The sequence below is a fragment of the Apium graveolens genome, chromosome 7 (genome assembly GCF_009905375.1).
Source record: "Apium graveolens cultivar Ventura chromosome 7, ASM990537v1, whole genome shotgun sequence".
In the NCBI taxonomy this organism is placed as follows: Eukaryota; Viridiplantae; Streptophyta; class Magnoliopsida; order Apiales; family Apiaceae; genus Apium; species Apium graveolens.
Window position 1 is genome coordinate 52,738,852 of NC_133653.1, and position 11,671 is coordinate 52,750,522.

Here is an 11,671-nt window from a genome sequence, read left to right on the forward strand (position 1 = left end):
TTATCAGACACCATAAGAAACAGGTTAAAAGACATCAGTTATAAACTGATGTTCAAAGTTTTTAAAAGCGATGTCTTTGCATGTGTAGAGAAAGGTCCGGAGTTTTAGACATTGGCAGTAGACAATAATTTTAATTTAGAAACTGATGTATTTTTTCTAATATATTACATTTTAACACATGATCACGAGTTCAATAATAGTTTATCTTTTAATTTCTATCAATTTAAGCATATGACACACAAAGAAAAAAAACGACAAAGACAACATTTATGAAAATTAGGACGTTGTAAGTAAGTACTTTTAACATCGGTTATTTTATGAACTGATGTAAATTATAATATTAGACATCAGTTATGTAAGCTTGTATTTAAGATAACTTTTGAACTGTTGTTAAAGATGTAATTTAACATCGGTCATTTTGTTCATAAAAGACATCATTTGCTATGTTATAAGCCAATGTCAAACATCTATAGGATACCAGTTATTTGTTAGGTTTGATTGACATATGAATCATGTTCTTAAGACCAAACATGCATTCAATTGACCAACTATACATCGTCAAACATTGTCCAATTGACCAGTATACAAAAATCAATATACCAAAACCAAACATGCATTCAATTGGCCAACTACATTGTTCAATTTATCCAAATATCAGAACTAACTAAATATTCCAAATTAACCATCCAATATCGAAACTAATTATATAATTTAACCATTCAATACTGAAATTACAACAATATTAACACAAATCCATTATCCACTAGTCCATCCAGTCATATGAAACTTGTCACTGAGCAGCCAACTGCCTTTGGTTCTTTGTCTAAGGATCATGCCTCTTCTCTCTTTGAACCCCTCCCCGAGATGCACCATGAGTACCTGTGGATAGAGCATCAAAACATTGACACACTATCACAATAATCAAGACAGCTACTAACTTTATGTTGCATGCCTTGTCGTGCTGTTTGACTTCCATCATTAAGTCACTCTATTAGACAGCTACTCACTAATTTATCGGACTCCTTATCAGAACTGCTTACACAACATCTCAAGCATTAGTAAAGCATGACATTTCCAAAATGCATTCCTTTCCTAATAAAGTCCTTAAAAACAAACCTATACTTCTAATATACTAACATAAATGCTCATACCGTAAATCAGCATTCATCACCAGTACAAATTCTGTAATCTAAATTAAAAATGAAACAACTAAATTTTAAAAACCCTGAACTAGAGAAATATTAAAACAGCGGCTATAAATAGGAGCACCAAATATACAAGTCAATACCATGTCAACATCCATGTTGGGAGGAAACACGACATTTCTTTGTCTAGATGATACAGTATGAGGTTGTCCTGGAAACCGACCTGCTCTCAGAAGACCACCAATGACGCCCAAGCTCATTAGCCTTAGGTAATGGAATGGCTTTCCCGTTTCCTCAGTCTTCAAGAAAGGGTACAAGTAACAATGTATCTTAACTGCAAGGAGATAAGTAAGTTAATACAAGTCTGTGTACTATTAACCTTATCTAGCTCCTTAATCATCCTATTAAAATCAGTTAATAACAATTAGTGCATAAGTTTTGCGAAATCCTCATCCCAGAATATATGTAACAAACTTGTATCTTCAACTGAAGTCTTGATTTCACCTCAGTGTCCTGTTATTTTGGTGTTTACATAAACATATCATATTAGCAATACTATATCCCCAGCTCTTGCATCATTATTCTTGACACTATCCAGGATGCAGTCTGTATAGCCATATACAAGTGTTTAGAGTGAGTTTAAAGACCCAATTAACTATGGGTGTCGATCTATTTATATTTTGATGTGTACCGAAATTGTATCAGAATTATTTGCTCAGGTTCTTACTAGGACGATCAAGTCTATACCATGCATTATAAACCTTATAATTTAAATATGGCTGGGTAATAATTTTCATGAACACTAACATAATAGCTATTCATCAAGTCGACTTGATATGTACTAACATTAAACAGGGGGTATTAACTAAAAATCCTTTTTTCAGTAAACACCTAGCAGAAACACTAGAAAGGGAGATTAATTTGAATTTTTTAGTAACCAGATTAAATACTCTGTACTGTCTTACATGTAAGGTGATATATTTCAGTAAAAAATTCTTGGAAGCAAAAGAAAGTTAAGTTCAAATTTTAATAGACAATTACTGATTGTGAAAGTTCGTTTCAATATTCTATGGATTTTAGACACAAATGGAAGAGTCATGATTCAAGCAAACACTGAACATCAACCACTGTCGAAGGGTCACCTACCTGCATAATAGAGAAGATTCAGATGATATTTGGAGTAGAACCTTATAGGCATATCAGATCATATTAAAGCAAATTAATATGCAATCAGGTAAGAAACAATGGACATTTTCTTGAACTATGGTTCTGATTAAGCAAATTCATCTCAATATTGCATTCGATTCAGAGCCAAAACTTGAAATTGCACTATGCGCTGCACTCTCACACTGCACTCTGCGCACCTCTTTCTTTTGATATCTAATATCTTATCTACCCTATATATTACAGTGTTTTTGTTGCCGATGTCGAGATTTTCAGATATTGAAGCTACAAATAGAAAGGATTTTACTGTCCTCTGTCTTGCTTATATAGTAAAGATTCAGATATGCAAAAGATCAAGTCTGTGGAGCTGGCATCAGTTACTTCAAGTTGTAATTCCAGATTTGCTGGCAACAAATGATTTCTGTATCATGCATAGCGGACCAAGCAATTTGGCAATGTATATGCTCATGTCAATTTTATTTTCATAAGTATAATATCAATCAATTGCAGTTGCTTAGCAGGAATAAGTTTGCTGCTTGTGTCGTTAAACTTCTCTCGCCTTGCTAAATATCTATTGTAAAGTTTTAATATTTCTACTTTTGATTGCAGTTGTTTAGTTGAAACCAAGTTGATTCCCGTTAGTGGTAACATATTTCTGTTTATCAACTGATAGTTGTTTTAAAGCCGATTGGCTGGTCCGGGATATTGCTAAAAGTTTCTGAGGTTATTTCTGTACTCATGCTTTATTATTTATAGACAAAATTGCATTTTGGTGTTCATATTAACATATTATACCAGCTTGAAATATAAAGTGAATGCATTTATATACCAAAACACGTCAAGTTCGACAATATCATGTGTAGTCCACAAGTAACAATATCAGACAGCAAGTAATCAGAAAAAGTTATAGAAAGAAATTAGCTTATTTTATTAGGTGAGAAGAAGCTATAACTGTGGATACATCCAACTATGTTTAAAGAAGAAAAATGTAAATATTGAATACATTAACAGAAACCAGTCACATAGCTTTCAGAGAGTTCAGAAAAATACCATTAAGGAACTGCATCTTCGTTTGAGGGTGAGTGGCCAAGCACTGCATTCAATAGAAAATACACTTTGATATTAGAGTTAGATACACAATTTTTAAGTACAAAGAGTACCAGCTATAGCTCCTTCATAAGTAAAAATAAATTTGACGTAAAGGTGACCAATGTGGGAGGAGCTCCAAAAGTTGTCTAATGTACTCTACTCATCTAAAGGCATTTAAATATGAGACTGATTAAAGAAGAACTTTGGTGGGTTCTTAGGCTGAAATTGATCTGCCTTCAAACATTGAAAGCTCTTTGACATAAAAGTTCGAAAATTAGGAAATGGAACAAATAAAGAAATTACATTACAAAGTTAATACCACTAGAAAAGGAAATTCAAGGGGCAGAAAAGACCTCAAACAAAACAAGTACATCACAAACTTTACTTGAATCTTTCATAGCAAGCTTCTTAGGTGTTAACGACTTGTATATTGATAGTACTTCCTGCAATAAAGAAGATATTTCCATTAATCACCAACTGTAAAACACAATATTCTCATTGTGAATATTCCCATTAAAGTCAATGAGGCCTAACATTATTATTTAAAATAAATAAGAGGAAACTACCAAATACAATATCTCTTAAAATGAGTAAAAATTCACAACTAAAATTAAAAAAAAAAAACAACTTACATCTGCTATCTTCCCAATTGCAGACTCCCTGAACAACTTAGTCCATGGAAACTGAGACGCACTCACAGCTGACAAAGCCCTACCAAAATAATCAGCAAAACACATCATTTGAATATCCTGCTGAGATTCATAAGATGCCTGCAATCACAGCACAACCACCAATCAATAAAAATCACATCCTTCAAATATTCATTTGTTTAAAACATCAATAAATTCACATCACATCAACATTTTGCTATCAATTAATCAAAACCAAAAACACATACCCATTCAGTATAATCGATATATATTGCTTAATCGAGATAATCAAATAATCAAACATTAATTCATAAAAATATAAAAAATCTAAAATTACAAACCGAGCAAACAAACTCACGGAAATAATGCAGCCAAATCATCAGCATCAATCTTCGCAGCAGCTTCTGCAACTCTATATACTTCAGATCTTTAGAAACCAAAAAACAAAATATGAAAACCAAACCAAAGAATCTTAAAATATGAAAATAAACTAAAGAGAATATGAAGAAACAGTACATAATCTTACTAATTGAAAGTTAACCAAGAATCCTAAGATGGGTTGAAATAATCTGGCTTAATTTGTACTAAATTTTAATTAGGGTTCATATCTTCTAATAAAGGGGTTTTTTGTTAAAGCCCGAGGGAGAAAGCGAGGTGTGAGAGAGAGCAGGAGGGAGGGGAGAGAGAGGGGGGAGCGGGTGAGAGAGATTTGTGTAGTAAAATTAGGGTTAAAGTTTGAAGAGAGATTGACAGACGAGGGATAGAGGTCTAATATCCCATATTTTCAGATATTATTATTATTATTATTATTTTAAGTTTTTATGTGATTTTTATGTGAATTTTAGTGAATAATATCATAATTGGAATTGATGTTGGATGTTTATATATGATAATTTTTGCTTATTTTAATTTTTATATGTACAGAATAAAATATGGATAATTAAGATATTTTTATGGTAATTTTTGGACTGTTATATGATTTTATAATAATTTATTAATTTATTAATTATTTTATGATTAATTAGAAAATTATTTTATAAACCTGGGAATCGTCTGACTTCAACCATTTTTATATTTTTACAACCCAAAACCCTTCCGAAAACTCGTTTCTAATCTAATCTGGATATTCTGAACATTTTTCGTGTTTTAGCTTTTTCGATCTGGATTACGGTTTAACACGACGAGTCCCGGCGAAAAATTTTCGATACGATAATCATTTCGGTAGATCAATAAAACCCGTATTCTCGAGAGGACGGATATTATTACATTATTTTCTCATAGGGTGTTTTATTAGAAGCTCGGTTTTGATAATTATCCAAATCTGGTATTAAATTGTATCGTTTAATAAGCGACTAAGTAATCTATTTTCGGATCCGATATGATCCAATAGGATACTTCTTACGTGTTTAAGATGCATTTATGTGAATCAATCCGGAATTTGAACGTGTGTTTATTAGCATCTTTATCGAGATATTCATTTTATTTTATTTTATGTGCATTTGAATGCATTTTATATGTTTTCGGGAATTTCTGTTAATTTAGGGATCGTCTTTGTGTTTCAAAAACAAACGGACCGGGACCCCACCGGGACGTTAAAGTCCACAAAATTCGTATTTTTATCTTTATAGAATTATCTGTATTTCAGATACCCTTTAGTTCGCATTTTTGAATTATTCGCAATTTTGGGGAATTTTGATATAAATTATGTATTTTATCATTGTTTTAAAATTATTTCCCGTAATTATTATTCTGGGTCTATTTATTATAATTAGGGGATAAAAAAACACCCTTAATTTATTTTGATGTAATAATTTCTGTAAAAATATAAATAGCAGCAGATTCTTTTATTTTATTATTTTTTATTAAAATTTTCAGAAAATAAAAAATTTCAAGAACAAGAGTTTGGGGGTGTTCTTGAACCTCTATAGATCAATCCATTGATTTCATATGATCCTGATTTCCGTTTTTAAAGCTCTAATATCAGAATCGAACCTCTCAAACTCTTCTATCATATATTGCTCTCAGTTTTCATCGAGGTTATACGAATCAAAATTTTCGATTTTAATTATAATCGATTGAAATTGGGTGTTTAATTTCGTGGTGGTTTTGATTGTTTTTTATGATAGTAATAGATTTATCTTCGTATTTATAGTCGATTTATATATATTTGGATTGATTATTTTCGGTTTCGTGCTAGTCGAACTCGGGTTGTTGTTCTTCGTTTTAACTTGATTTTGCGGATTGTTGGCTGATTGTTTGATGTTAAGGACGATTGTGTTAGATTGTATATTGCATAAGCTTTATTTTCGTTCATATATGGTTGAGTTTGGTATAGAAACGAAGCGAATCGTTAATTCGCCAGGAAGGACGAGCGTTAGTTCGTCGTCCTGATCGGAATCGATGTTTCAGTCATCGTTTGTCAAAATTGTTGCAATTTTTGGAATTCTGAAGATGTGTTGAATTGGTTGGGGGTGAAAAACGCTTAAAAACGAGACTGATTAGACATGGTTTGGGCAGTCGGAGTATGGCCGGAGATTTGAACGCCGACCGGAGCTCAACCGGATTCTAGAGTTTCCAGAAAACGGCGAGATTCCGGCGACATTCAAACAAAAATCCGGCCATGTTTTTGGGGGCTGGCTCTTTTTGATCTTCAAACTCCAAAACTCATTTACCAAAAGTTGTTTCTGTTTTTATATTTTTCTAATTTAATCAAAAATCATTTTCTATTTCCTAAAAATCATTTATTCTAATTTCAGAAATCATTTAGTTATTATTTTAAATTCTAAAAATTATTTCTCTTATTATTTTCAAAAATCCATATTTGTTTTAATTATTTATAATTTATTTTCATTGATTATTTATAGATTTATTTAATTGGTTAATTCATTTAATGAATTAATTTTATTTATAAATAGTTAAATAAAATACAATTATTTATAATTAATTCAAATAAATCCTAAAAATTGTTTTAAACTTTTAAAAATTATATTTTGGTATTTAAAAATTTCGAGACTCAGAAAAATATTCCGCTTTCAATAAAAATACTTTCGAGACCCAAATTCTTTTGTTTCGAAAGGTCGCTTGATTTGAAAATCGATTCTGAGTCGCATATTGATTAAAAAGTTGTATTTTGACCTGATTTCAATTTTAAACTTACCGAGTCGAACCTTTTGATGAACCGAGTCCTGTGTTATATGAATTATGTGATATGAGAGTTACGTGTTTATGCGCTATGTAAATTACATGCGTACGTGGGTCATGAGTCTTGTATTTGACTGTTTTCCTTATATGTGGGCTATCGTGGGTAGACGATAGGATTTGGACGCGCAGCTCGTTGAGTAATTATGGATTAGAAGATTAAATTGTATCTTTTAATTATAGATGCAGATCATTCGAGACAATCAGAAACAGATGTTGGATAAAGATTAAAATGGAATGGTATTGGATATCAGACTTTTCGAGTGTGACTAACCGCTAAAACCCAGGAATCACAGGAGCAACATATCAGGAAAATGTTGAAAAGAAAGATGGTGATGTTTTGAGAACAGAATGTCAGAATAAATGCGTCTTTTCGAGTGTGACTAACCGCTAAAACCCAAAGGAATGTATCCCTATCATCACTTATTTTTCAAGTGATATTTATTTTAAATTTTCTTATGCAAGTATTGCTTTCCCTATTCTCAGTTCGTAATAGATAAATGTTTTACATATCGCTGAATTAAATGATTATGTTTATGCAAGTACTCTTCTTTTATTCTATATTCAGAATAGCTAAGTGATTTTACTTATCAAATTACTGGATTTACAAATGTTTTGGATTTTGGGAAAGATGATTTGGTTGTGAATATTCCTACCCATGTAAATGGGGGAATAAATTTATTTCGATTGTCGATTATTATGACCCCTTTCGATAAAATGTTTTAAGATTGGATGGTTACTGGTTGCGTAAGAGGCCGAGGCACCGGTCCAACGTGAGCTATTATACGGAAGTGTAATATCTTACAAGGCAAATATATGCCTTTTCTTGCGCCCTATAGGTACCATATGGCTGCGGGATACGGGTAGTACCTATATTTATGGTATGGCTACGGGATACCGGTGTTGTTTCATGACTGATCATCAGGAACAATATAGTGTATAATTGGTTCCAGTCCAAAATGTAGTTTCTAAATTATTTTGATAATCATAGAATAAATGATTTATCAACTGTTTTTGGTTTGGATTAAAGGTGAAATGCAGTTTTGATTCAGTTTTTGTTTTTGTGGATACTTTGTTGGTTGTTAAATATCAAAGGTGGTATTAGTACATATGATTGGTGTTGACTTCAATATGGGATGTTGTGAGCATCAAAGTTCGTAGTGATATCTAATTTGATATGACAACAAAATGAGTATTATTATCAAGAGTTCGGTTTTGAATAAAGTTTATGATTTATTTCATAATCATTGCTTCTTGTTAGTGTTGTTTAGGATATTTCAGTAAACACTATTTTACGAGTTTTATTCTCGTCAAGATTCAAAGTATTGCTGAAGCATTTCGCTCAAAAATATCAAAAAGAGTTTTGAATATAGTAAGAAACAATTACCCGATTCTTTAATAAATTTTTTGTTTCGGCAATTATGATTTTAAAATATCCTGCGTTATTGCAGTTGTTGATTTTATATCAAAACGACCCTATATTTACTATAATGATCTTGCTGAGCATTTCTTTCGCTCATACTTGCCTGTTTTCAAATTTAACCTCCAGTGAGGATTAACTTGCGCTGTTTAGCCGCGTAATTCGAGGAAGCAAAGAAGAAGCTTTTGGAAGGTGGTTGGTCCAGGGTTTGCGGACTAGTGTAAATTCTATTATATAAAGTTGTTTATATTATATTATATTATAGTTGTGTATTTTATAGTTGGGCCTAGTATAATTCTTTTCGAAGTTATACTAGCGGCATAACGACTCGTGTGTTTTTGAATTATTTAAATATGTGATTATTACGGAAATTATTAAAATAAAATATGTGTATTGGTTTTGACCGCTCTGTGTTGGTTAATTATTGTATAGGTGTAATTTATAATATACCGGGTTGTTCGTGTGATTAATTATGGAGTCGTATTGGATTGCTTTTATTTTCCAAAGTGGAATTGGTGCAAATTTATTTGCATAAATATTGGGAATGTTTCAAAAAAAATTATTTTTATGATTTTATAATTAAAATAATTATTTTTAGGATTTTATAAAATTGAGAAATCAATATTTCATTAATTATTTATCATTAAATGATTTTCTGAGTATGTTTAATGGTAAAATCCATATTTAATTCTAAAATTCTTCAAAAATTATGAAACTCATATTTATGTAAGTTTGAAATATTCTGAGAATTTTAAAATTATTTTGGAAATTTTCGGGATTAATTTTACCTGCGCGTTGTTTCGTTAATAGTTAAAAAGCGGGTATAAATCGAGCTTCAGAAATTGTTTTAAAATTTCAAAATTTACGTTTTTATTTACTTTGGGATATTTGTAACATCTTAAGACTGTTTTCGTAAATTCCTGAATTTATTTAAAATACAGCTCGATTCGTTAATTTCGAAATGGGGATACGAGTTACATTTCAAAAATGTTTTAAAAATTATAAAAATTCTATTTCATTAGTTTCGGGATTTTTAGAAAATTTTAGGATTATTTTGGGTACGGTTTGGGTAATAATTATTCGCAGATTTTACCGTTAAATTGATTAAAATGATACGAATCGGTTCTTAATCAGCCAGGACACGACACGTGTCCATTAAACGGGACACGTGCCGTGTAATTAAACGAAACAGAGGAGTGAGTCGTTGGAGATGGTAAACATCAATCTGTAGTCTCTCAATCTCTCATCTCTCGTCCTCTCTCTCTCACTCTACTCTCTCTCCGCTCTCTCTATTATTAATCTCTCTCGGTCTTTCCTTTCTTTTCTTGTTATCGTTCCTTCTTATTACTCCTTATGCCGCCTGAGTTTCGGTAACTACTTCCAGCCTTTTTGTTTCGATTGCTAATCGATTCATCTATGTTGTTAAATATATATATATACATACGTGATTGTATGTATGCGTATTGATGTGTGTATATAGTTCGTGTATATGTGTCTATGTGGGTGAAGTTTGGGTGCGTGGCTTTGAACTTTCCGGTCATCCCTGTGTTCTTGGTAGCTTTGCGATGTTCGTGTTATGGCGCGTTGTGCGCGTGTAACCCTGTTCTGTTACCTTGTTCTGTTGGTTGTATTCCGGTTCTGTAATTTGAATTAATCCGTGTAATTATTTTAATTACAGGGAATTATGACTACGATTCATGATATATATAATTTTTTGCGATTGGTTTTAACTGAATTAATTGGTGGAATTTTTGTGTTGGAACCCGAATAATTGGGTGCCCCGAAAATTTTGCCGCCGTCGGCGATGAGCCTCGACGAGCCGACGGTGGGCAATGATGAATCATTTATGAGTCCTACAAATAAAAATATAAACATGCGAGTAATAATAATTAATAACTAAATTGTATCGGTGATTGGAATTTATAAGTTATAACTGGTTGTCGTGGTTCGAATTGAATTATGATTTGTGTTATTGACGTCGATGATGTTTCGACGGGTAGTCTTATAAACAAAGGGGACGCTGTCCGATTTCCAGAAAATCAAACTACGGAAATACGGGAAGCGTATCCGAGGATTATCGGGACATTGAGCGAGTATAAGTAAATACATATACGTATGTTTATACAGAACCTGATTGTATGTTCTGTTGTATGTTTTGGCCAAAACATAGTAACCCTAATTTCGTAAAATGACGAGTATATGTATTTTCTGAAAATGAACACTGGATCGATTTCGAGAATATGAACCCTAATTGTGTTCTGTGTTATTCTAATATGAATAATTACGAGTCGGGTTTGAATATCGTTGGGTAAGAATTAGTATCGAGGATATGTCAAACATACCTAGACGTCTAACGTAGGGCATTTCGACCCTGTAGGTTATGATCGAGAACCTGAAAGTGGACGATGGACTAAAGATAACCTAGTGGTCAATTGACGAGTTCAGTAGAATTTCAACAGAGAGACCTGGGTGTCAAAGTCGAATCCAATGAGATCTAGTGGTTGGACGTTAGAACCTGAGTAACAGAGTCGGCTCAGAGTTGATTAGTAATAGCTGTAAAGCCTTATAAGGCAAGTACTTCTGAATTTTTCTTCAAGATATATTGCAAATATATTTTTGAACTGTTTCATAACATGTCACTACTATTCAAAATAACCCATGTTTTATATAGCAAGTGCTGCAAACAATTTACCCTTGAACCCTGATCTTTCTTGATCTTGAGCCATAAGCTTATTCTTTGCAAAACCATCCTTTGCTGATCCTCATATACAAACCACACAAATATGATACTACTTTCCAAATGTATCACTACTAAATACAAAACACTGAAACAAAATTGTTTGAAAACACATAAACTTTTATACTTCAACCATTCTTTATAACATCAAAGAACTATACCTTGAAAAATCATTTCTGACCTAATACCGGATGCTGGTACAAATTGAAAACCGTTTCTTATAAATACCCTGATATATCCTTGAGATATCCATGAGTTTCCTTACGTT

The 11,671-nt window shown here is 32.0% G+C and overlaps 1 protein-coding gene across 7 annotated transcripts; it reads right to left on the minus strand.

The window, feature by feature from the left end:
* Positions 1 to 595: 595 nt before the first annotated feature.
* LOC141671563 (cell differentiation protein rcd1-like) lies at positions 596 to 4,811 on the minus strand. 7 transcript variants are annotated; one of them, XR_012555176.1, is made up of 8 exons: positions 4,565 to 4,811; positions 4,407 to 4,475; positions 4,031 to 4,168; positions 3,752 to 3,841; positions 3,360 to 3,402; positions 1,369 to 1,479; positions 953 to 1,032; positions 596 to 879 (listed from the first exon to the last, which is right to left on the minus strand). XR_012555176.1 is itself a non-coding variant. In XM_074477840.1 (7 exons), exons 3-7 carry the CDS (start codon positions 4,136 to 4,138, stop codon positions 824 to 826), a joined length of 408 nt encoding a protein of 135 aa, XP_074333941.1. In that variant the 5' UTR covers positions 4,139 to 4,168; positions 4,407 to 4,475; positions 4,565 to 4,810; the 3' UTR covers positions 596 to 823. The 7 variants fall into 7 exon arrangements, 5 of the variants coding, with proteins under 5 accessions (XP_074333941.1, XP_074333940.1, XP_074333938.1 ...); XR_012555175.1 differs by having other exon boundaries at positions 1,289 to 1,479; positions 4,565 to 4,809; XM_074477840.1 differs by lacking the exon at positions 953 to 1,032 and having other exon boundaries at positions 4,565 to 4,810.
* Positions 4,812 to 11,671: the final 6,860 nt, after the last annotated feature.